General features: G+C 34.6%; 3 protein-coding genes across 3 annotated transcripts; 2 read left to right on the forward strand and 1 right to left on the reverse strand.

Moving 5' to 3' along the window:
* The first annotated feature begins 16,954 nt into the window (after positions 1–16,954).
* LOC137833390 (uncharacterized) lies at positions 16,955–18,573 on the forward strand. Its single transcript, XM_068641742.1, has 3 exons — positions 16,955–17,157; positions 17,640–17,979; positions 18,031–18,573. The coding sequence occupies exons 1-3, from the start codon at positions 16,955–16,957 to the stop codon at positions 18,571–18,573; spliced, it is 1,086 nt and encodes a 361-aa protein (XP_068497843.1).
* A 1,631-nt stretch (positions 18,574–20,204) lies between these two features.
* On the forward strand, positions 20,205–20,879 carry LOC137833391 (uncharacterized). The gene has a single exon (XM_068641743.1). It carries the CDS (start codon positions 20,205–20,207, stop codon positions 20,877–20,879), a length of 675 nt encoding a protein of 224 aa, XP_068497844.1.
* A 2,401-nt stretch (positions 20,880–23,280) lies between these two features.
* On the reverse strand, positions 23,281–24,171 carry LOC137833392 (F-box protein CPR1-like). Its single transcript, XM_068641744.1, has one exon. It carries the CDS (start codon positions 24,169–24,171, stop codon positions 23,281–23,283), a length of 891 nt encoding a protein of 296 aa, XP_068497845.1.
* Positions 24,172–27,379: the final 3,208 nt, after the last annotated feature.

Consider the following 27,379-nt stretch of genomic DNA (forward strand, 5'->3'; position numbering starts at 1 on the left):
GTCATCATGAGTGGCTAATTCTACCTTTTGGGATTGAGAGTAATCTATTCAAATTTTGATCTATTGAGGTGATATCTGCATATAATATTTTGTTCTTGATTGATTATTGGTATTATTGTTTTTCTTCTAATTCTTGATCTAGAATCTTAAATTTGACTGGAAAGTATTTTTATGGTTATGAACTAAGCAATAATGCTTAACATATTTGAGGGCTATTAATAGACTTGAAATGTAAATTGCTATCAACGTCTGATCTTAATTCTAAGTTGTTTTTATAAATATGCGATGAATCGATATTTAGGAAGCATATTAATAATTTTATATGTGAGGAATCAATATAAATAATTTTATACAACCATCAATATCAATCAAAAGGCACAATATTACTTTGCTAATAAAAATACAAAAGAGTGAGAAAGATGAAACTCAATCCCTATTTTTCCAATTAAAGCAACAAATTCTTTGAATTATTTTCTAACTAATCATTATCATCACAATAACTTTGAACACAATTTTATTATTCTATTTTATGTTTAGCAAATATTTTACTTTGATTAGTAATAACTTTAGTTGAGATATTTCTATTCATTAAATTCATATTGAAAATCAATTATGAAATAAATTCATTGTAATTTTAATAGTTCTAAACTCGGATGAATAATTTTCATTGAAGTTTTAAAGTGTTTATAGAGATAAACTTAATTAGCTGACTAAGAATCTAAATGCAATTATTAAAAATTTGCTAGGGACTAAAATACAATTATTAAAATAGTCAAGAATTAAGTTACAAATAGTAAAAAATAATTAAAGACCAATTTATAATTATGAATAAATATTTAGGGGTCAATTTGTAATTATTTAAAAATAGAGGGGTTAATTTGTAACGTTAAGAAGTTTTAGAGGTTTATAGAAAATTATGAAAAAAAAATAGAGTTAAAAAAAACAATTTTGCCCACCAAAAATGTAAACTAAATTTTTAAGTCAAGCAAAAGTCAAACTTAAATAATAATTAACTACTTTTTTTATATCATGCATATAAAAAAGAAGGTTGTCTCATATGGACTTTTATCTTTTTGGTAATGAGAATGATTCATGTTTATTTAACCTGATCACGCCTTAAGCAAAGTGTTTAATCATTAATTGGATAATATTATTAAACTGATCTCGAGATTTGCTAACATATATTGTCTCCGGTAATGAAATAGTGATGATCTTAGTTTCTGAATTGCGTTAAGACTAAATATTCTCTTTCAAAGAAAATAAAAATAAGTGGTTTAGTCGACTATTGTTTACTTTAGATGTTCTTGATTTGTCATTGTTCATTTTAGGGAGATGGGACCTAGAGAACTATTGAGAAGCTTCGTCTTCCTTCTTCTTGTCGATCGGTCGTGCTACTCTTCAAGTTCCTGCTTGCTCGTTCCTCACCTTTCCTTCCTAGCTTCGGCTCTCGGCCATCTCGTGAGCACCAAATAAGGGGTACCTGCAGAAGGCACTCCAACGCTCAAGTCAGTAAAGGTATTTGACACTCGGTTGTCAGAGCATTGTACCTGATGATCCCTCTGATTCTTAGAATGTGTGCTATTTATATTACCTTAGTGGGTTTTCCTTATTGGGCCAAATTAGGGAGTTTGACTGTGTTTAGGGCTACATTACCTTGTCCTTAATTGTGGATTAGCTTCACTGAATCTGTTTGAGCGTACCTAGATTTGAGATGTCGGTCGGCCCATTAAAGCGGACCATGATATCGGTCGGCCCAATGATGGGGACCGAGACAAGTAATCAGTCTTCCGGCCCTCACCGGTACACTTGTCCCCCAAGCTCGAGTATGATTAATCCGAAGAGTCTTTGAGAGTAATGTGACGGTCGGGCTCCCGAGATTTGACGCGGGGTGTGGCCTCTACCGGTCGGGTAATCGATAAGTTTTGATGCATTTACTTGGACCAAGTCTTTAAGGTGTCAGTAGGGTATACCGGTTAAGGCTTCATCCAGACCGAACTGAGTGTGAGGTATTGGCAAGGTATGCCTGTTAGGGCTTCATCCATACCAAACCAAGTTGGGCAATGTCAGAAGGGTATGTCGATTAAGGCTTCATCCAGAACGAACCGAGTGTGAGGTATTGGCAGGGTATGCCTATTAGAACTTCATCCAAACCAAACCAAGTTGGGCGGTGTCGGCAGGGTATGCCGATTAAGGCTTTATCCAGACCGAACCGAGTCTTGGTGGTATCAGCAGGGTATGCCTATTAAGGCTTCATCCAGACCGAACCAAGTTGTTTTGGTATGGACAGGGTATGTCTATTAAGGCTTCATCCAGCCGAACCAAGTTGTTGTGGTATCGACAGGGTATGCCTGTTAGGGCTTCATCCAGACCAAACCAAGTTGGGCGGTGTCGGCAGAGTATGCCGATTAAGGATTTATCCAGACCGAATCGAGTCTTGGTGGTATCGGCAGGGTATGCCTGGTAAGGCTTCGTCCAAACCAAACCAACTTGTGCAGTGTCGGCAGGGTATGCCGATTAAGGCTTCATCTAGACCGAACTGAGTATGAGGTATTGGCAGGGTATGCCTGTTAGGGCTTCATCCAGGCCAAACCAAGTTGGGCAGTGTTGGTAGGTTATGTCGATTAAGACTTCATCCAAAACGAACCGAGTCTTCAAGCTGTCGGTTGGCAAGATTCATCATCCATCTCTGGTGTGAATGTCATTCGACCATTGATGGACCATGGTGTCGGTCGGCCCATTGATGGGGACCGTGACATGTACAACTATCGATCGAAAAGATTCATCATCCATTGATGGGGCCATAATGTCGGTCGACCCGTTGATAGGTACCGTGATATGTAATTAGTCATACGGTTTGCCATGCTTCGGATTGATACCATCTACTTTCTCCTTCACAATACTTCTCTCGGCCCCACGGTGGGCGACAATTGTTCCTTCTAGGGAGATGAGATCTAGAGAACTATTTAGAAGCTTCGTCTTCCTCCTTCCTGTCGATCCGTTGTGCTACTCTCCAAGTTCATGCTTACTCATTCCTCACCTTTCCTTCCTAGCTTCGGATCTCGACCGTCTCGTGAGCACTGAATAGGGGGTACCTGCAGAAGGCACTCTGACGCTCAAGTCAGTAAAGGTATTTGACACTTGGTTGTCAGAGCACTATACCTGATGATCCTTCTGGTTCTTAGAATGTGTGTTATTTATATTACCTTAGTAGGCTTTTCTTATTGGGCCAGATTAGGGACTTTGACCGTGTTTAGGGCTATATTACCTAGTCCTTAATCGTTGATTAGCTTCACCAACTCTGCTTGAGCGTACCTGAATTTTAGATGTCAGTCAGCCTATTGAAACGGATCATGATATCGGTCGGTCCAGTAATGGGGACCGAAATAAGTAATTAGTCGTCTGACCCTCAGTACAGTAATCAACCCTCCAACCTAAGTGTTCTCGATTTTACATACATGTAGTAGAAATATGATTATGTGGTTTAAGAAGATATTACAAATCACACCTTACTAAAGCAGGCTAAGTAATTTACTACACAATTATATCTTTGATGGGTTATACGGTCCTTTGGTTTTACAAGTTGGAATTAAATTTTAGTATAAGCTTCAACGTTTTTTAGATTGATATTTAATTTAAATCAACTTTTGTGAGTCCTAATATCTATAGTTTAGTCGATCTGAATTTGAATTCTATTCAGTCATGTTTATTTTTTCTTTGCATGAGTTCTCTTCCATATAAATTATTTTCTTAATATATATATATATATATATATATATATATATTTGAGAGAATAACTCATTATATAAAATCATTAAATAAAAACTAATTTTATAAATAAAAAATAATTAATTATTATATTGATTAAATTAAATATATTATTTTAGAAATTAAACAAAATATATTAATATTTAAACTAATTTCTATATTTATAAATTAATTTTTAATATTAATATTTAATTAGTTAAGAAGGTTGTAACTATAAAAAATTAGTATCTAATTAGTTACCAATTAATTTAGATTCTATAGATTCTAAAATTGATAGTTACAACCTTCTTAACTAATTAAATACTAATTTTAGAAACTAGTTTATAAATTTAGAAACTACTTTATATATCAATAATTATTTTAAATTTTAAATTAGTATTTAATTTAATCATTAATTTTTTTTATATATTAAAATTAATTTTTATTTAATAATTTTCTTGTACAGAGTTAGAAGACTTATTTTAATAATGAATATCTTAATATATTTTTTTAAAATTATTGTTTTGTTTTTAGTTTAAATGAATATATCCTTTTAATTTTTATTTATTAATTTTATACCATCTTATAACTCTTTGTCTCACTTTAATATATATATATATATATATAATATGTATATATAATTTATTCTTTTATATTTTCGTGGAATAATTTTAATCTAACATGCTTTAATTTTCCATTTGTACTATTTCTTATTGAACTATTTAATTATTTATCTCTTTTAATTTATTCTTTATATTTTATCCCTAAATTAAAATTTAATCCTTAACAAAATTATCAATACTTAAAATAATCTTATTTAACAATTTAAAGTTTCTGTTATTAGTTTAAAATATAAAAACTATTTTTTTATAAGTCTACAATTTATACATTAAAAATAGTTATTAAAAAATTTAATTATATAGAAAAAAAAAATTTATAAGATATATAAAAATAGTAGACACAATTTTATTTTATTTTTCATTCATTATTCCGTTGAACAAAACCGGACGATGTGGGATATGGTCGTATTATGACCGTTAGATAGTGGGATCGGAATTGTGAATTTTTTGAATTTCGTTGATATTTTATTGTTGATCCTTAAGCAACTGGTTCCACAAAGGAATGACACTCTTTTTCACACAATTGGCTTAAGCTCAGTAGGTTGGGTTTAAGACCATCTGCTAGTAAAACATTGTTAATATACATAGAAGGTTTCAGACTTACCTGGCCACCACCAATCACCTGGTTCTATTGGTTTTCTTTAAAGATGACCTTTCCTTCTTTCTTCCTCCTAGGAGAACACTTGGAGATTATGTCATGGAGCAAGGGTCAAAACATTATTCTAGTATTACAATACCTGCTACAACCAAGGCCTTAGAGATGAAACCTACTTTCCTTAGTCTTATCAGTATCCATCAATTTACAACAATGGATCATGAGGATCCATATATACATTTGCTTACATTTTATGAATTAGTGGGAACAATGAGCTTTCAATCAGGTGATCTTGAAAATGTTTATATGCGTTTATTTTCTTTTTCATTGGTAGAAAAGGCAAAAGAATGGTTCAAATCACATCCAAATCAGAGCCTCACTAGCTGGAAGGATTTAGAGGAAAAAATTCTACAAAGACTTTTTCCATTATCTCGCTACATCAAAGCAGAGTCTGAGATCTCTATGTTTAGACAAGGAGTTAATGAAGCGTTCTGTGAGACATGAGAAAGATTTCAAATGATGTTGAGAAAATGCCCAAATCATAGGTTTTAAGATATTGCTCCATTGAGAACCATTCATATTGGTCTCAAATATGATACCAAGATGCTTTTATATGGTGCATCTGGTGGTACAATGATGGCAATTGATGCAGAGAAAGCAACAAAGATTATTGAGGCATTGGCATCCACAGAGTATCAAGCCCAAAATTACTTACGGACTGCTGTTACCCACAGTTTCATATAAACATTATATACGCCAACATTATATACGATTATTTTTTTCGTGCGAAATCCGTAGGTAATGCTGATTTACTTATGGATTTCTGTTGTTACATACAGATTTGGCCCATAGGTAAATCAGTTTTTTTGTAGTCATTATGAAGAGGAATATTTATTTTATATTCTAGCTTTTTGCAGATACCGAATCACTTAACACAAACACAATTGAAGAAATTCATCATGAATGGGCTAAACATTTTATATACATTAAGAATCCAAACTTGTTATAATTAAGAATTGTGTTAGACATTGTCTTTTCATTAGTTTGATTATATGTTATGTTTTGCTTTATTTTTCTAAGGTTTAATTTGAACAGGTTTTATTATTCTTATGTTTTGATAAATACAAAAATTTATTTCTTGACATTCCGGTAGTTTATTTACAGATTAAAAAAAAAATAATTGATCTACGTTAAAGATAACATATTATATTATTTCATGCATTAACTCATCTAAAAAGTGACATATTACAATGGTTGTTGTTTAGAACCGGTGTAATATCCATATACTAATTATAAAACACAACCCCTATAATATGTGCTCTTGTTTTGCATTATAAATTTGTTATTATATATATATATATATATTAATATTTAACTTTGATGTAATGTTGGTATATTTTACATTGATTAAAACAGCGGTATAAATATATGATCTAATTTCTATATCGTTTGTATTTATATTAGTAACGGAACCAGTGAAATAAGTCTTCAATGTAAAATGTATTTTTTACATAGTGTTGATTAATAAAATAATGCAATGTAACTTGTTCCAAATAAATGTATTTTTACAAAATAACATGGTGTAAATAAAGATGGTTAAATTAAGCGTGTATTGTTTTATGAATCAGAACGCAACGATAGATAGGCATAATAAATTGAATTAAATTCAACTATGAAATTTTTTATTTAATTAGAAATGTGGTTTGCTAGAATGAAAGTGAAAGGTAAAATGATAGGATAAATAAACGTGAAGTGCTTTTAGATTTTTGAATTATTTTAATTGTTTAAAATTGAATTATCTTATAAATTACATTTACTTGCCTTATTTTACATGTACCAACATGAGGGAAATATGCATCTGTGTATGAATTTAGGGTCCTAATAATTTTTTATGATAATTAGATAAATAATGATTTAATAATAGTTGATCATTTAACATGTATTGTCTTAAATGATTCACATATGGTGTGTTATATGTTGAACCAAATTTTAAGGTATGAGAGATGTTTGGTGAGAAGATAATTACTTGGACACATCTTATTTGGATTCATTACTTCTATAATAAATAATGTTTAAACCGTATAGAATGTATTACTTTTTATTATGGTTAAAGAAAAAATAGTCATAAGAAATAATATTTTTTTTTATGATAGAATTAACAATGACAGTTATAGAAAGTTATAGAAAGTGTATATTGCATAAGCACAATTCTCAATAAAATATTTTTAAAATAAAATCTTAACAATTTGGCACATAAATAATTATAGATATTAATAAAAATTAATATATTTAAATTCATACAAAATTATTAAGGTTAACATCATCATTTACAATACTTAAAAAATAATAATAAAATCTTAATGATTTAATACATAAATAATTATAAATTTTTCTAAAAGTTAACATGTTCATGTTCATACAAATTTTTTAACGAATTCTAACATGATTTTTTTTATCAGCAATCAGGAATATATCTACACAAGAACCACTTCATGATGATTCAACCCTTATACAAAAATGTATAAGCAACCTAACCGCATAACACCTTTCAAACAACTAAGAAACAAAGCAGCTCCTGACAATAACCTGACAAAAACTACCTCCAACATCCTACTAAAGAGAATACAGACAAACCAAAGGGGCGAGACACCAATTAGAAAAAGAAAAACTAGTTGTGGAAAACTTAAACGTGAGCCAAGCCCAAACCTTCAACTGAGCCAAAGAAAAGATTTCAAAAAAATCCAGAATTCCCTCATTAAAAACTATTTTATTTCTATTACGCCAGATTTCATTAACCATCACTATCTATATATTACCCAACCCGAGATTTACTGCAAAAAGTGTGAGTAAGCATGAAAAGGAACAACTGTCGTAATGTCTAACAACGCATAACAAAGATTCCACGTCAACCAAGATATCCTACAATAAAAAAACAAATGTAAATATTCCTTATCTTTTTTCCCGCAAAAACTGCGCAAACCGTTTCTGACCGCAACCCCGCGCCTGAGTAAATTAACCTTGGCTGCAATCTTATTTCCCAGCAATCTCCACGCAGTCATCTGGACTGAGGGCAAAGCATTAATCCTCCAAAAGAATTTAAATAACCCAAAGCAGTCCCCTCCTTGACCATCTCTTAGAATCCTACATGCCAAACTAACTGAGTACCCGTGACTTAAATCTTCTATCCAAATCCACCTGTCAGCTTTCTCCAAGATAGGGCACTAGTTGTGCATTTCCTCAAGAAGTCTCTTTAGTTGGACTTGCTCCCAATCAAAAATATTTTTTCTCCACCACAAAGACCACTCTCACCCAATGTTTTTCCGAGATCCACAACTATCCAACGACGCTTCTTTCTCGGTGATTAACGAAAAAAGCCTTGAGAAATTAGACTTCAAAGAATCATTACCAGTACATCGGTCTTTCCAAAACCTAATAGACTTTCTGTTACTAATTTCCCATTATAAACAATATTCAAAATTGTTACTCCACTTCTCAAGCTCCCAAATCTTTTCACCAGAGGGAGTCGTAATAACTACCGTTGTCCTCTTTCAAATTCCTTCATGTCCCATATTTAGATTCTAGAACCTTCTTTCACAAATTCCCACCTTAACCGCAAAATCCACTTACTAATTCTAAAAGGATAATCCCGAAGTAGCTAGAAAGAGCGTGAAAGAGCTAGTAATGAAGTCGTTGGTTTTGCCACCAAAATTACCCTAACGAAGAAGCAATAATAAAATGAAAAGCAACAAACAAAATATACATACGAGTGACGAACTGTAAAAATGAGCACAAATAGTGATGAGTGTGAAAATGATCATAAAGAGTGAGGAATATATAGCAAGTACGAAGAGTGAGGAGCAGTAAAAGCGAAATTTTGTAATGTGCCTAGTCACTATATTAGTTATATTTTGAAATAACATACTAACTAAACAATTATGATTTTAAAATTACTCACTATGACGTTTTTAATAACAACCATCATAATAAATTTGTAATTTATTACAAAATTACCACTGCATCAATTATTATAACGATTGAATTATAATTATTATAATAAGTCGTGATATTAAGATGAAAGAATATATGATTGATTAATAAAATAATGCAATGTAAAATAAAGGTATTTTTACAAAATAACACGGTGTTAGATGTTGGATGTGTGTTTATGAAAAGTTAATATATATAAGATCTAAAAATAATAATTTATAAAAAATATTTATGAATAGAAATAAGAGTGAGCGTGTTTGAATTATTATCTATATGAACCTATTATAAGCACAGAATGATATGTAGTGTTTATAAACATAGAGAAGGTTAAATTAAGTGTGTATTGTTTTATGAATGAGAAACAACTAGGGATAGCATAATAAATTGAAGTAAACTGAAGTATAAAAAAATTTATTGAATTATTTTTAACTGTTTAAAATTGAATTATGTTATAAACTACATTTAAGTGCCTAAATTATTTAAAAATATTTATTTGAGGTAGTTAGTAATTTTAAAGGACCCAACATAGAATAAGTGACCTAATTGTGTAGAAAAATGGGACCAGCACAATTGTTTAATTTCTGAATTATTCATTAAGTAATTATATTATATATTATTAAGGAAAAAGTACATAGATAGGACAACTTGTCCCTTGTGAAGGACACTTGATGTAGTGAGGGATAGGGCTTTTATCCAAACATATCCTTATTTCAAATAGTTTACTAGCTGAACAAATCAGTTGTGGCTCAACACCCACTGGTGATGTTTTTATGGCTGTGAAGAATTGATTTCTATGGTACTTGCCACCACGTAATATATTTTGATTTTTAAGTATTTCTTGAAGATCGTTCCTTGCATAGAAATCTAATGTGAGTTTGAAAAAATCAAATGGTTGCATGTTTGAACACGTTCCATGTTTATTCCATTCGTTAGTCCAGAATCTCGAGTCTTTCCCAGTATAATTTGGCCAATCTTCAGCAAGTTGAGTAGATATTATGCTCTTAGTCTAATAAAATAAACAAAAAAATGTCATCTTTCGAATATCGAGTCGAGGTAGGAGGGCTATGGTGTGAGGAACCTAGTACGGTGCGCCTAGAAGCAAAGAAGTTGTTTGAGACAAGATTCAAGTCTACGAAAGACTTTGGAGTAAGGCTCGATGCGGTTGAGCTTAAGTCCCTCTCGGCAGAGGTTAGTCTGAGCTTGATAACTGTGTTCACTGAGAAGGAAATTAGAGACGCTGTGTGGCAGTGTGAAGGCACGAAGAGTCTAGGGCCTGATGGATTCAACTTTAACTTCCTCAAGAAAAACTGGGAAGTTATAAAAGAGGAAGTTGTGGCAGTGATGGTACTGTTCCACGAAACTGGAAGTATTCCGAAGGGGTGTAATGCATCCTTCGTTGCTCTGGTACCCAAAGTTAGGGATCCTGTTAAGCTTGAGCAATATAGACCAATCTCCCTAGCAGGTGCAATGTACAAGATCATAGCAAAGGTGCTGGCGGAAAGGATCAAGAATGTCCTCCCCTATGTCATTGATGAAAGCTAATCGACATTCCTAAAGGGAAGAGAAATCTTAGACAGCGCTCTTATGGCCAACGAGGTGATAGAAGACCTGAGAAGAGGAGGTAGGAGTGGGTTATGCTTAAAAGTGGATTTCGAAAAAGCTTATGACTCAGTAAGATGGGAGTTCCTTTATGATATGTTGCAAAGGATGGGTTTTCACTCCAAGTGGATTTTGTGGATTCGAGGGTGCATGGAGAGTGCTTTTGTATCAGTTTTGGTAAACGGAAGTCCAACAGAAGAGTTTACACCATCAAGAGGGCTGCGACAGGGTGACCCGTTAGCACCTTTTCTCTTTTTGGTGGTAGCGGAAGGCCTTGCCGGGCTAGTAAGGGAAGCTGTTAAGGCCAACTTATTAACTGGTCTTAAGGTAGGAAGAAAGGAGATTGTCATGAGCCTCCTCCAATTTGCAGATGACACCTTGTTCTTCTGTGAGGATTCCTTCACCAATGTGGTGACCCTGAAGGCGATTCTCAGGGGTTTTGAGCTAGCTTCAGGTCTAAAAATCAACTTTCACAAATCAAAGCTCGCAGGTCTTAATGTCCTTGATAAAGACATTGACTGCTACACTAAGACCTTAAACTGCTCTACGATGGGAACACCGTTTATGTACCTGGGTATTGAAGTGGGGGGTAATCCAAGGAAGGAAAAATTCTGGGAGCCTGTTCTAAACAAGCTGAAGTCTAGACTTAGCGTGTGGGAAGGGAGATTTCTCTCTATGGCAGGCAGAATTTGTTTGGTGAAATCTGTCATCACTGTTGTGCCGCTCTACTACCTCTCCCTATTCAAAGCTCCGGAGTCGGTATGCAAAAGAATCATTAGCATTCAAAGGAGGTTTTTGTGGGGATGGGGTAAGGACAACAAACCGATATCCTGGATAAGCTGGAAAAACCTATGTAAACCGCTAGAGGAAGGAGGTTTAGGCATTAGAGACATCCGTAAGTTCAATGTAGCACTTCTGGCTAAGTGGAAGTGGCGGAGCATCTCGAACGAGAAAGGGAGATGGAAAGAATGCTTGGAATCAAAGTATGGCACGGAGCAAGACGGAGATCACACCCCACTGGAAAACCAATCGTGGTGGTGGAGAGATTTAGTCAAGGTCTGCCGGAAGGGAGGAGGTGATGGGTGGTTTAAAAAAGAAGTTGGATGGAAACTAGGGAAGGGAGATAAAACAAGATTTTGGGAGGATGTCTGGACTGGAAACGTTAGTCTCAAAACCTTGTATCCTAGATTGTTCTCCTTGTCTCTAAATAAGGGCCAGAAGGTGGGAGAGGTTGGACCTTGGAAGGATTCAAAGTGGCAGTGTAAGTTAAGTTGGAGACGTGATAGATTTGAGTGGGAGATCCCTTTTGAAACCGAGATTGGTATGCTCATTTCAAGGGTCAAGGTAATAAAGGATGAACAGGATAAGCAAGTATGGAGAGGTGATGAATCAGGGAGTTTTACGGTGAAGTCTGCATATGAATGTCTAGAAGAGCCGGAAAGAGGAACACCAATTTCGTCTTTTGGTTGTCTTTGGAAGATCAAGGCATTCCCTAATGTTATGACCACTGTGTGGAGAGTTCTTCTGAATAGAGTACCAACAAGGGAGTGCTTGAGTAAGAGAGGGGCGATGGTCAACACTATAGAATGTGCCTTTTGCCATTCTAAAGAGGAATCGTGTCAGCACCTCTTTTTAGAATGCAAGCATGCAGTACGGGTATGGGACTTATGTTTTAGATGGGTTGGTATCTGGTCTGTCCAACACAATAATATCATGATCAATTTTGAGAGTTTTTATCTCATCCAGCACACTCATAAACAAAACCTAATCTGGAAAGGGGTGTGGGCAGCTATAGTACGTTGTTTGTGGGAGCATAGAAACTTAATCATATTTAATCAAAGAGTTGTAGATGCAGAAGAAGTTTTCCACAATGCCCAGCTTAAATCGTGGTTATGGTTGAAACACAAGGAGAGTAATTTTGATTATTCCTATGCAGATTGGATCCTGAACCCATTGTCATGCATTAGTAGTATCAAATAATAGGTGAGGCATATAGCAGGTGTGTGGGTGTGAAGGCCAAGGTATAAGGACGGGCAGAGGTTCTGAGAGGCCACAAGTGCTGTTAAGGGAGAGGTCAAGTTTGCAACAGATCTCTGTGTTTCCTGCTATGGGTGTGAATATAGCTGTTATTGGGAAGAAATAACAAGGAAATGGAGGAAGAGCTAAACGAAGGAAACAAGCTGAGCCAACTTAAGGGTTGTGTTAGCTGATGAATTTAATGTACATCCTTTCTGACCTTGTCACTGTTGGACAACTCAAGCCAATTAAGAGTAACTACATGGATAATTATGCTGATAGTTTGCTGCTTAAAAAGAGCAGTTCTGCTATGCAGGACGCAATCCTCCTAGCAGTATGTTTTTTGAGGCAGCAGGAAGCTTGTTCGCACTGGGGTTCTGATCCTGATTTAGACAATTGTCACGTTTATGATGTGGGTGTTCTGTTGTTGGAATCTGATCTGAAAGTTACTTTGGTTCGGTTATGTTGTTGTGCTGAAGGCTGATGTGGGGTGGTTCTAAGGCTGGGATGAGGGTGATAGATGATGACCACAATTAGGAAATTTGATGATTGACATGATAAAAGCAGGGAGGCTTCTCTGGCTTGTGAGCTGTAATGCGATTCTTATATTTGTACCAGCTGTTGCTGGGAGAAATAGCTTGGAATGTGCTGAGTACGCTTTTGTTTCTCCTAAGGGGGATAGTTGAAGATGATAAAGAGTGGCCGCTGGAACATCTGTTTGCACCGGAATTCTGGTGTACTATTCTCTGCCGTAAGATGAATATTAGGCCTTATGTGTAGATGATGCGTCATGTATTTGTTATGAAGTCTATAGTGGCTATGGTGTGGTGGTATGGTGTTGATGAGGGAAGATTTTTCTTTGGTGCATCCAGAAATGATTTTGAAAGGAGGAAGGAGCCATTATTTGTAGTAGACAGCTACTAATGAGTGCAGCCTATGCTGAGATGGGAGGCTCTGTCAAGCCCTGCAGGGGGTTTTGGCCTAAGTAAGCTTGCTAGGATGCCTTATGTCAAGTTGTTTGGGATTATAAAGATGTGTAAGCAAATTGCTGCACTCACGGTTTAAGGAAGGGTGTGAGCCAGACCTGGAAGGGTACTGAAGCCAAAGGAATGTAACTGAGAAGAAGGAGGCTTGGTAAGGTATCTCGTCGTGATAATGAACCTGAATACAAGCTGTCATAACCTATGCCGTTGGAGAGCTCTGTTGACAACGAACAAATTAAATCTGAACTAAAGGTCACAATTCTCTCAGCAGTGTGTTCGTGGTGGTAGGATGACTGTAGGTGCTGGTTTTATGTTTTTAATGCAGGTGTAGGAACTATGATTAAGCAGGTGCAGGTTTAGGTGCTATGATTCAACTCAAATTGAAAATTCTGTGGACTGATCTAAAACCCCTATGGCTCTCTAGAGATCTGATGCAAAACTGAATCATAAATGTAGTGTATATCATGCCTAAATGAGAATATAATTCAGATGCCTAAATGTGAAGATTGGATGTTCAAAGTATGGGTTGGTATGTTGCTGCCATAATATTAACACATTCTGCTGTTGGAATTTTGGAACTGCCTGTGGTGACCTACAGTACCTACATCCATTGTGGTAGTTAAATAGCATTGTGTTGGAAAGTGTTCTTTTAGTAGCTCTATAGATTATGTTTATGCATTTTTCAGTAGTTTGTTGGGTGCTCTGAATGTGATGGTTGGTACATCTATTTTATCACCTATTTGATGTATACGGGTTGGGACATCCCTGAAATGTCCCATTTTAATTATTATTATTCTTTGCTGATAAAAAAAAAATCTATCAAAATATATTATGAAGAAATAAATAATATATTATGCTATTAGTCTAATAAAATAAACAAAAAAATATCATCATTCGAATATCTATCAAAATATATTATGAAGAAATAAAAATCTTACCACGGAATCATTTAGGAGGGTGACAGGGGATGAACACGCAGACGGTTGTGGTTGTGTCATGGTATAAGTAGATGACCATAGACCATGTATAGTGAACTTCAATTTTACTTTTGTTGCATTACAGTGAATATTATGATTGGAACAAAAGCCTGGTGGCCAAGTTTCTGCAATCTTCCAATATTGAAATCCCATGGTTGAACCATAGAAAAAGAGAGAAAGGATGAAGACAAATTTGAGATAATTCATTATGAAAGTTTATGAGAAATGATGAACTTAATCATCTCATTTTATAGTGGCAAGGCTTCAGAAGTTAGCTGCTGATTTTATTAACTTTTGGTAATTGAAATTCATGAAAATTCTAAAACTTACTTATTATCTTATAAATAAGGGTACATAATAAGTATTAGTTTGGAACATAATTTACTAAAACTTTAGTAAGACAACTTTAATTTTACTGCACACGTGGATCAAGAATGCACCAATCAGATTTTGAATCTGTACTTTCAATCTGGTTTATTCAATTAGAACATGTGTTGTCCAATCTCTTTAGTTTATTTCACATGAATTGTCTTAAATGATTCACATATGTCGTGTTATGTTCAACCAAATTTTAAGGTATGAGAGATGTTTGGTGAGACTCTGATTTTTCATTCATTATTTAAAAATTGAAGATTGTCAATTATGAGTTATATGCACTATTATTTTTAAAAAGAAGCTACTAAAATCACTAGTGTGGTAGCCACACATGCATGGATTAATATCTTAGGTTTTCATTTCTACATATTTTCTTCTTCACTTTTCATTTCAATTTGGTTATAAATTTAAATTTAGTTATACATGTATATCTACTGTTATATCTATTTATTTGTTATTATTTTTTTTAAAATATTTTATTAAATATAGATATATATTGTGGTTGAAAAAACATATGAATGCTTAAATGATAAATCAGTAAATAAACAAATGTTCACAGTTCTCAAATATGATATTTTATAGGCGTATTGAAATCTATAGTATTTTACGAAGGTTTTGAAACCCATGGTATTTTACGGAACTTTCAAACCTATGGTATTTTATGGAGGCTTTAAAATCCATCAAATTTTATGAAGCTTCAGAAATCCATTGTTGTTAATAGGGATTTTGAAACCTCCGTTAATTTTACTTAGGGTTTAACAAAATCCTAGGCAACATGTTCCCAACATATTGTTTAACTGGGAAACTACAACTTTTACTTAACAGAGATTTTAACTCTTGGTAATCCAAAAATAAACCTCTACCAAAACCTTTTTTCTCGTAGTGTTAAGACAAAAATTGTTACATTTTAAAAAAGTTGGACTAGTGTAACAACGTTTTAATAACCATTTTCTATATTAAAGACAACTTTAATTAAATATGATTTTAAATGCCCACAATTAATGACCACATTTTATTATTTTAGACCATACTTTATTAATGTGATTTATTCTTTTTGTTAAAGGTCATACCATAAAACTCTGACATAAACATACAAGATTTGAAATACGTTGTCTATAGAGATTCATAAGTCACATTTGTAAAAGTGTTTTTTTTTTTTCACTTTTACTAACTAACTAGTGGCTTTCTTTCTCAACTACCTACTACTTTTACTAAAAAGAAGATATTGAGTTTAACCTTTGAACTCATTTTCCAGTCCATGAAAGCCACCTATACAATTGACAGTAAGCAGGACAACAATCAATCAATATTACAAAGTTAATTTCATCTCTTCATAAAGAAGATTTAAGTCGAAAATTAAACATCCATAAAACACAACTTTAGGAAAATGATTTTCCGAATGTAACCACACTACAATAAGTTTAAAGGATTTCCTAACATCCAAGAGTGTATAAAGAATTCATGAAGCATATTGGAAGAAACATTTTGAAGACTGCTTTGGGGTATAAACAAAATAAACTGAATGAAAATGCCTGAAATCAATTAAATCAATTAAATCCAAAACAGACTACCTTGCTTAAATGCAAATGCCGCAAAACTCCTCCCTCCTTCCACTACCTCCAACGTCACCGCATGAAATAGGTTTGGTTAGATTGAAATGAAATAGCGCCACCACATTACTCAAGCAGATCAGAACAATAGCGAGCATAGACCTGAAGAAATCCTTGTGCGAAGGCGTCGATAGCGGCGATTTTTGATAATAATCGCGAGACAGCTAGCAAAAATGAGTGAGGATAAGAATCGCCACTTATTCAACTGACTTAAGCACAAAGGAGTGAGGATAAGAATCGCGAGTAGGGCTTTGTGAGAGGGCTTCGTTAGGGTTTAAGTGTTTAGGTAGAGAGAGGTTTGAGTGTTTAGGCAAAGAGAAAAGGAAGACAGAGGTCCAGCTCCCCACCGCATTGTTGCAAGAAGAAAGGCCTATCGGAATTGGGGGACTTCTGCTCCTATCCGAGGCGGTCTAGAAGGCTAAGTGCAAGAATCTCCCAAGCAGGGATAATGGCTCACAATAGAGACGAGTTGTCTTCAAATTCAATTTCAGATAGGAACATCTATAATTGTAATCACCACCTCGCTGAACTCGTAAACCAAGCGGGACCATCCAAGTTATTGGAAGTGGGGAAGCAAGTTGGGATTATGTGTCGAAGGGATGAAGAGGAGGTTGTAAAAGAATATGGGAGTATGGAAGACCGTGATTCAGGGTTTGCATTGTGCTCTAAGGTGGGAAGTAAGAACGGTTCTTAATTATAGTAGTGAACTTAAATATTAGAGGTGTGGGGGGAAGTACTAAAGCTAGGTATTTGAGACATGTAATAGCTTGTGAGGGGGCGGAATTTGTCTGTCTGCAAGAAACAAAAGCTAAGGTGTTCACGGAAGCAAAATGTTATTCCCTATGAAGGGACAACAAAGTGGGTTGGCTTCATCATGAAGGAGACAATGGTAGTGAAAGTTTGTTGTCTATGTGGTACGAAGAGGCTTTTAGCTATGTAAGTCATGTGATGGGTAAGGGTTTCATTGTTGTCTTTGGTAACCACATTAAATCCAATACCAGTTGTGTAATGGTTAACGTTTACGCTGCTTACACTTTGAGTGAGAAGAAGATCCTTTAGTAGGAGTTGTCTGAAGTTAAATCGGCTTCTCAAGTCTTGGTTTGGTGTATGTGTGGTGATTTTAATGCCATTAGAAGTCGGAATGAAAGGAAAGGTATAAGGGATAGGGTTAATCATTCAGGTGAGATCAATGGGTTCAACAACTTCATCGATGCCAATTCTCTCTTTGATCTGCCTATAGTAGGAAAGACTTTTACCTGGTTTAAGTCTAATGGGTCGGCAAGGAGCAGATTAGACAGAGTGCTTGTCTCTGAAGAGTGGATGGAAAAGTGGCCTATATGTAAACAGTATGTGCAACTAAGGAAAGTCTCAGACCACTATGCAATAGTGGTGAACTCTGTGGATAAGGATTGGGGGCCCAAGCCTTTTCGATCTATTGATGCATGGCTCATGGAGAAGGGGTTTCGTGAGATGGTGAAGGACAAATGGTTATCATACCCTGTGTAGGGGAATGCTTTTACAAAGGTCAAGGAGAAGCTGAAGTGTCTGAAGGGTGATCTGAAAGTCTGGAATAGGGATGTGTTCGACAACATCCAAACCAGTAAGAAGAGGATTTTGCAGGAATTGGTGGACCTAGACTGCCAAGATTGCATTGTTGACCTCAGGGAATATGATAGACTGAAGAGGTTTGAGTTGGTAGGTCGTTTGAAGGAAACTGAAAAGAAGTTAGATTCCCTCATTTGTCAAAAAGTTAGAGCAAACTGGTTCAAGAATGGGGACTCTTGTACTAAATTCTTTCACTCGTCTTTGAGGTGGAGAAGACTAAGGAACGAGGTTAAGGGAGTTGAGGTTGGAGGCATCTGGTGTGAGGAACCTACTACTGTGCGTCAAGAAGCGAAGAAACTCTTTGAAAACAGATTTAAAGCTATGAAGGACTTTGGAGTTAGACTAGACAAGGTAGAGTTTAAGTTCTTTTCCTTAGAGAACAATATGAGCTTAACAACTGCCTTTTCTGAGGAAGAAATAAGGGATGTGGTGTGGCTATGTGATGGTTCTAAGAGTCCATGACCAGATGGTTTCAACATGAACTTTATCAAGGGAAGATGGGAGTTTATAAAAGACGACATTATAGCAGCGGCGACCATCTTTCATGAAAATGGGTTTATTCCAAAGGGTTGCAACACCTCTTTTGTAGCACTTGTACCCAAGGTAAGGGATCCTGTTAAGCTTGCACAATATAGACCTATCTCTCTAGTAGGTGCTATGTACAAGATCCTCTCGAAAGTGTCGGCGGGTAGGATAAAGAAAGTCCTCACTTTTGTGATTGATGATTGGCAATCGACTTTTCTCAAGAATAGAGGGATTCTTGACAATGTGCTCATGGCTAATGAGGTGGTAAAGGATCTAAGGAGGGGTGGGAAGAGTGGTTTGTGCTTAAATGTGGATTTTGAAAAAGCTTACGACTCAGTCAGTTGGGAGTTTCTTTATGATATGCTTAATAGGATGGGGTTCGACAGCAGATGGATTATGTGGATCCAAGGATGTCTGGAGAGTGCAACGGTGTCTGTACTCGTTAACGGTAGTCCTACAGAGGAATTCAAACCATCGAGAGAGTTAAGGCAGGGCAAGCCCCTAGCTCCATTCCTGTTTCTTGTGGTTGCGGAAGGGCTTGCTGGGCTAGTAAGGCAAGCGGTGAAGGCAAACCTCCTAGCTGGGATAAAAATAGGAAGAAAAGAGGTAGAACTTAGCATTCTCTAGTTTTTTACGACACCCTGTTCTTATGTCAGGATTCCTTGAGCAACGTGGTTACCTTGAAGTCTATTCTCAGGGGGTTTGAGATAGCCTCAAGGCTGAAGATTAACTTCCACAAGTCAAAATTAGCAGGCATAAATGTCTGGAAAAGTAATTTGGATTGTTATGCAAAGACTCTGAACTGTGGCCAAATGAGTGTGCCCTTCAACTACTTAGGCTTAAAAGTGGGGGGTAATCCGAGGAAGAACAAGTTTTGGGAACCTGTCCTAAACAAACTAAAGTCAAGACTCTGTATGTGGAAAGGGAGATTTCTATCAATGGCAGGAAGATTATGTTTAATCAAATCTGTTCTATTTGGTGTGCCGCTCTACTACCTGTCCCTCTTCAAAGCACCAGATGTGGTCTGTAAAAGCATTATTAGTATCCAAAGGAGGTTCCTATAGGGGTGGGGAAAGGAGAAGATGTCGATATCAGGGATTAGCTGGAAAGATTTGTGTAAATCAAAAGAGGAAGGTGGATTGGGGATCAGAGACATCCGGAAGTTTAATTATACACTCATGGCCAAGTGGAAATGACGTTATATCTCTAACGAGAAAGGAAGGTGGAAGGAAGTGCTGGACTCGAAGTACGGCCTGAAACTAGACAATGGGCTTGTGCCTGTGAAATACCAGTCTTGGTGGTGGAGAGATTTGACGAGTATCTGTAGGGAGGGAGGAGGAGAAGGGTGGTTTCAAGATGAAGTAGGCTGGAAAATAGGGAGTGGAGATAAAATTCGTTTTTGGGAGGACATGTGGGTAGGAAATTCAAAGCTAAAAACCTTGTTCCCGAGATTGTTTTCCCTGTCGTTAAACCAAGGCCATAAGGTGGAAGAAGTAGGAGGGTGGGAAGGATCGGTGTGGAGGTGGACCTTAAGTTGGAGGCGAGGTAGATTTGAGTGGGAAACCTTGATGGAATCTGAGCTGGGCGACCTCATCTCCAGGGTCACTGTGATGAAGAATGAGAAGGATACCCTCGTGTGGAGTAGTGAAGCTACCAGGTGCTTTACAGTTAGTTTTGCGTATGAGTGCCTAGTTAAGACTACTAGGGGCCCTCAAATTGAAGCGTTCAAGTATCTCTGGAAGGCGAAGACGTTCCCAAATGTTATGTTCACAGCCTGGAGGGTGCTACTGCGCAGAATTCCAACAAGGCTTTGTTTGAGAAGGAAAGGGGTTTTGCTGGACACTACTGTATGTGCTTTTTGCGAGGCCAAGGAGGAGTCATGTCAACACCTTTTCCTGGAGTGTAAATTTTCTTGCTGCGTCTGGACCATGTGCCTTAGATGGATTGGAGTTCTTTTTGTCCAACATAATGATATTAGGAACCACTTTGAAAGCTTCCACTTGACCCAGGGTAGTAATAAACAAAATCTGATTTGGAAAGGGGAATGGGCTACCATTGTCCGGTGTTTGTGGGAGCATAGGAATGCAGTAGTGTTCAACCAAGGTGTTGTAGATGAGGAAGAAGTGTTCCAAAAGGCCCAGCTTAAATCGTGGTTATGGTTAAAGTATAAGAGGTATAATTTTAACTACTTTTTCTCTGATTGGGTTTTGAATCCAATGCTATGTATCAGTAGCTACAAGTAGAATATGTGATGCTTTGGAAGGGTTGGAGGTCTATGATTGGTGGTGGAACAGAGGAAAGGAAGGTGGCTTGCTCTTGCTGCTCTTGGAGCTCCTTTGGTGTTGTTGGTTGTAGGAGTTGAGGTCTAGCCGAAGGTGTCCAGTGGTGTGTTGGGTATGGTAAGCAACCCCCTTTAGCTTCCCCACAATCTGTCAAAGAATAAGCTTTAGCTGGTTCACACTTATGGTTTTCTAACAAGTTGTTTGGTGGGTTGCAAGAACCGGAACGTGAGGTGCTGCAGTATGGCTTTTGAATGAGGACCTAGTGTGCAGACTTGAAGATCTGTAGACAGGGGGAGGTAATGGAATCATGTAGATGGTTGTTGTGTCCCTACAATAGTCATGGTTGAAAATGTGTTGGAGCAGTGTGTAAGCATGTTAAGCAAAGATTCAAAGAAGCTGACAATGGTACTGAGGTAGATCTTGAATGGGCAAATCACTCAACATAATCTTTGGTCCTCTGGAATGTAATGCAGTAGCCAACTTTAGATAACTAGGAGTAGTAAGTTTTATCCCCTGGTTTGTATTGGGTCTGCTTGCTGGTTGACTGGAGGTGTAGGTCCCTTAGCTTGGCAAGGAGCTATTCTTTGTACCAGATCTCTTCTGTGGTTGTGTTGTTCTTTGTTTGGCTTTATATGCACTCAAGGGATATGTATGGGGTGTTAAATGGTCGGTGGTTAAGAGCATTTTTGGTGTATCCATTATATATGTATTGTTCTCTCATTTTGTTTAAACATGCATGTGAAAGTTCTTTTGATATGTGTCACATGAAATATAGTTTTCATTCTCCAGGACATCCAACATGTGGATGTGGTAGGATTTGTAAAATGCTAACATTCTTTGTTTCTAGTATTAGTACTTTATCCATTTAAATAAAGAGGTATGTAGGTTGATGGCTTAACCTTTGTTCTTCATAAACCTTTAGATTTTTTTTGCATTTTGTTCTATAAAAAATTAATTCCAAGAGGTTACCATTGATACCAATTAAATTAAATATACATGAAGATTTTAGAAGGAGAGTTAAATAAAACATGACTTTTTCACGAAAATAGTATACACTTAGGTCATTGTACAAGAAGGATAAAAGAACTTATAGGGGTCACCTTAAACATTTAGGTCAAATCCAATTCTTCTATAAGAGTTATATTCATCTTGACATTGTTGAATAATTATGACATTGTTGGTTTTAATGATCAAACATTGATTACAAAATTATATTCATCTTGGTGTTGTTGTTAATATCGTTTTCCATCCATTTTGATATGCAGAATTATTCGAATTTAACTTGAAAATTTTCTCTTGAATCTACATATGATATGAAAGGTTGTGTTTCCTTTTTTCCTCGTAATCAATATTAAAATATAAATAAAGAACAATACAAAATAACATAATATTTCCATATATTGCATAAATATAGTAATTGCAAATGGTCATTCAAATGTAATTACTCTAGTTATAGAATGTTATGCTTTGGGCACTGTTTTTAAATTAACTTAGTCCTAGTAAACCATTTTTAGGATGGATAATTTTTTTTATATCTACAAATAGTTGATTGTATTTGCTTATGACTCATTTATCTTTGAGTAATTTATTATTAGATTGTTTAGAGTATATTATGCTGGTACAAAATTATAACATTGTGTTAAAAGACTATTTTATATTGTATAGGTCTTAACACCTATATAGAACTATTAAAAGTACCTTTTTATTTGAAACCATAACACATTTAAAGGTAAAAGATCATTTTAAAATTTGGAATAAAAAGATAAATAAGGATGCTTAAACCTTTAAAACAAAATTATATGTACACATTCCCATTATGAAATGATTTCATAATTTATATATCAGGAGAAAATTATTAAATACTAACCAAATTTAGAAATAAAAAATAATTAATCACTGTACTAAATAAATTGGATATTATTGTAGAAACTAAAAAAATTATTGGTATTTAAAATGATTTTTATTATTAATAAAAATTTATAAAATAATTTCTAAATTGACATCTAAACTATCTATCAAAATTTTAGTTACTAATATTTTAGATTCTAAATTAGTCTCTAAAAGACTAATTTAAAATATAAAATAGTAAGTAGCTAAAATTTTGGTAGCTAATGATTAGACATGAATTTAAAAAACTATTTTATAAATTTTTATGAATAATAAAAAATATTTTAATTATCAATAATTTTTTTAATTTATAAAACAATCTATAGTTTAATTAAATAATAACTAATTACTCTTTTTAAAAATTAATTTCTATTTAATGATTTATCTATATGCTTTATAATGAGAAATTAACAACATCATACAAGAGAAAATTATGATAACCCATCATTAACCACTGAAGAAGAAAAATAATTAACTATGTAAGAAGATTTTTCTTATAAACTACTAATTGGCATAACCCACCATCTATTTGGACACCAAGCTTTTGAATTTTGTGGGTAGTTAAATCAAACCAGGTTAAATCAGAATCATATGTTTGGAAGAGTATATTGCCTAAATTCCTTGCTCCGATAGAGAAAGCAATGTCTGGTATGGGTCCAAAAACAAAGAGTTTATTCCATGTTTCCTTCTTACCCAGTTCAACCAAAATTGATATGTAAAAGGTGTTTGTGCATGCATAATTGGACATCAAAGCGATTGATCCATTTAAGAGCAATAAGTGTCTCTTCACCAAATTCATATCAAAATTATCATATATTTCTGTGGGTATGTCTAAAGGTGCAAAGGTTGTAATGAACACCTCATTGCTCAAATCAAATGATACCAAATGTGCATCAGGACCGTCTCCATAACCCAACCAGTGACACATTCCCTCGAAGAAGAAGTTTTCACCAACTTCTTGGCTCAATAAAGGCACCTCAAAATCAACTTGAACTTTCTTCCAAGAGTTATATCTTAGGCTATACATCTCCCATATGTCTTCTATGCATAAAGGACCATCATCAAAATAGTCCATCTCTGCAAGGTCATTATAAAAGAAACACACTCTCCTAATCACCTTATAATCATCTCTAACACAATCATAGCCAAATCCGTGAAATATAATGAGAAGATCGACACTATCTGGAAAAGACTGAACTGGACTAGGAGGAATCACATTGAGTTGGTTCGTATCTGGGTTCCACAGATACACAAATCTTCCATATGGTATGTATAGGCAAAGAGTTCCATTCACACTACAAGAACCCAAAATACGAAATCCACAAGGGTAAACATCTTCAACTTCTGGACACTCTAATTTTTCCATATTTTGAAACCTCTCTCCAGAAACTGAAAATAAGTTGGATTTACGAGTATTTTGGTAAGGTAGATTGATAAATAAAAGGAGAGATGTATCATCATAGTAGGAATGCTGATTACGTATGAAGTTATTACGAAAAAGGTTCATAAAATCAGAGTTTTCAAATAAGATGGTCCATGATCTTTGTAGGCATCCAAATCTTTTGAGAGATTTGAAAGGAAGGTTAGACATAACAGATAATACAAGATCATTTGGCAAGTGATTCATAAGCTTTTGAGCTACAAATTTGTCGTCCCTGTCTTTGTTATGCGACCAAATGTTAATGAGTAGCCAATGGTCTTTGGTGTTCTCAGTCCACAGGTAAATGGGGTGGGAGATGTGTTGGCAGTTTTTGATAACCAGATTCATGATGGTGTTCTCTTCCAAGTACTCCAACTGTTAAATAAAATCAGTGAACAAAAGCAATAACAGAAAAAATTTGTGAATAGGTAAATTTGTGAACCTGGTTGTCCTTGAGGAAGAGGGTGATATTGGTTCCTCTTGAGGATTGTTGGGCATTTATGTCCTTGGTAACCATGAATGAGGCATCCTTTTGAGATTCCCAGATATATTCATCATGGTCATTGTGCTTAGTGGTGATGATAATCTTATCAGCAATTAAATAAGCAGAATAGAAGCCAACTCCCAAGTTATATGCCAAATCTAAAATAAACACTTACAATAAATTAACAAATACAAATACATATTAAACATGAACACCTTCCTACCTGTTTTGGTCATGCCAATACCCGTGTCGATGATAGAAAGTGTTTTGTTACCCTTGTGAGGGACCAATCTTATGATCAACTCATCATCTACAATGTTCTTATCCCTAATCCTCTCAAATTGAATTCTATCCAAAGCCTGTGTATACATACAATGATCGATAAAAGTTACAGAAAAGAAATGTATAAATGTAAAATCGAATTAAAGAACTACTTACGTCAGAAGCATTGTTGATAAGTTCAGAAAGGAAGATTTCTTTATTAGAATAAAAAGTCTTGTTCGTGAGACTTAACGCCTTGTTTGTCTCACCTTCTAAAACAAACATCTCATCATTTGCCATTACAATTGATTTAGAATAATAGCAAACCAAAAGTGACTCAATTCAACAAAACAAAACCACTTTTATATTCATTGGCCACACCACACCCACCAAATATAATCGGTTAATTAATAGAAAACCACCATACACTTACACTTTTAATTATTTAATTTGAAAAACATTCATTATTTATTATCATGAATTAATTAATTAAATTTTAAATTTATTAATAAACCATTATCATGATCACTTTCTTGTTCCTTAAATGTTTTTTTAATTTTCAAATATTATTTAATTTTCTCTCAAGTTATTAATTAAGTCATTATTTCAATGGAGTGTGAATTCGTTTCATGCATGATATTTGATTTTGCATTATTATAAACTAACATAAACAATTCCGTTTGTATATAAACTCACTATGTTTTCATTTGAGTTGCCAACAAAAAAAAGGAGGACTATAAAAAAGAAGTCACTAGTATGGGTGAATTCTACTCAAGTTGAACATAAAAATAAATGTTATATTGTGTCCACAATGGAGACCTTTAACTCACACTAAAAATTATTAAAATGATAATAAGTTAGTATTTAGAATGGGGACACAATATAGATGAAAATAAAATAAAATAAAGTGACAGAATAATATTGAGTCTAAAATGGAGACACAAAGTGAATGCAAGTTAAAAATTATTAAAATAATAATAATGAGTTAACGTCTAGAATGGAGACACAAAGTAGATGCAATAAAAAAAAAGTTGCAGAATGATAATGCGTCGATAATGGAGATACAAAGTGAATGTAGATTAATATTTTATTACATTTAGCGTAGGTCTAGGCGGTCTAGGCGACACTAAGGTGACATGGACATTTATTGTCACCTTAGCCCACACTAAATTATTTAATGAGAAAAAAAAATAAAACATTTTTGTCTCACATTTTAATTTTCTCACAATTTCAATTTCTCATTTCTGTCTCACACTTTAAAACTCATAATCTCGAAATTCATCCCAAAAACCCTACGTCTTCTTCGTGGTCATTTCGCTCTCCTTGATTTCATTTTTCGTTTTTGTCTTTGTGGTCATTTCGCTCTCTTTAAGTGCATTTTACTCATATTTATTTCGCAAGTAGTGTCTAATACGTGCCAATGTGTAGTTTTTATGATTGATAAAATTGAACACTTTGGAACTTAATTGTTGCTTAATGTAAGAAAATTACCATAATCTAAGAATTATTGAATCTGATTATATATTTTGAACCAAGAAACAAATGAAGAAATTTAATCTCAATTTTTGTGTAAATGGCAGATGAATATGAAGCATTGAAAGAATGTATTCAAGCTGGGATTGAAAGAAAGAAAGAAAAAACTTAATTGGATCACAAGAGGATTTAGCTCAAGCTAGAAGATTTAGCTCAAGCTAAATATGTCCAGAGTTGATTAAAGGTGTAGTACTGATCTAGCCCAAGCTAGAATCGCTAGCTCAAGCTAAAAATGCACCGAAAGATCTAGCTTAAGCTAAATTGGCTAACTTGAGCTAAAGTTCATTATATAAATTTTGAAACACAACTCAAAAGAAAGCGGTGGAAAAAGATTGGATTTTTATAGAGAGAGATTAGTGAGAGAAGAAGAAGAAACCTCTGTTCTTAGGAGAATAACTTGCTCAGATCAGCCCTTCTTATGCAATCCAAATCAAGAATGAAGATTGGAGGAGTTGTCATGAGTGGCTAAGTGCTTTCTAACTTGGGATTGAATGTAATCCACTCTGTTCAAATGCATTATTGGTGATATATATATATATATATATATAATATTTTATTTTCTACTTGTTCTTGATATTTTTGTTTCATGCTTATTGCTTGATTCTATCTTATCAATGGAGTCTTGATTTTGATCCTTAAATTTAACTGGAAAGTACCTTTAAGGATCTGAAATAGACGAAAATACTTAATAACTTGTAATGCTAGGAATAGATTCCAAGTTATTAATTGTATCATAATTCTATTCATAAAGCTGGATGATTTGTTAGATATCTGAGGAATCAGTATTTGAGAAATTATCTTATGAATTTCATCTGTGAGGAATCAAGGTGAATGACTTTAAATTAAGCATCAAGAATAAGTAGCTTTGAGTATTAT

The sequence above is a fragment of the Phaseolus vulgaris genome, chromosome 6 (genome assembly GCF_000499845.2).
Source record: "Phaseolus vulgaris cultivar G19833 chromosome 6, P. vulgaris v2.0, whole genome shotgun sequence".
NCBI classification, from domain to species: Eukaryota; Viridiplantae; Streptophyta; class Magnoliopsida; order Fabales; family Fabaceae; genus Phaseolus; species Phaseolus vulgaris.

Coding starts and splice junctions, on each gene's coding strand:
- LOC137833390 (XM_068641742.1), top strand. CDS start 16,955: ATGGCTCACAATAGAGACGAGTTGTCTTCAAATTCAATTTCAGATAGG. Junction 17,158..17,639: donor ATGGAAGACCGTGATTCAGG/GTTTGCATTGTG, acceptor TAATGCCATTAG/AAGTCGGAATGAAAGGAAAG. Junction 17,980..18,030: donor AGAAGGGGTTTCGTGAGATG/GTGAAGGACAAA, acceptor GCTTTTACAAAG/GTCAAGGAGAAGCTGAAGTG.
- LOC137833392 (XM_068641744.1), bottom strand. CDS start 24,171: ATGGAAAAATTAGAGTGTCCAGAAGTTGAAGATGTTTACCCTTGTGGA.
- LOC137833391 (XM_068641743.1), top strand. CDS start 20,205: ATGGAATCTGAGCTGGGCGACCTCATCTCCAGGGTCACTGTGATGAAG.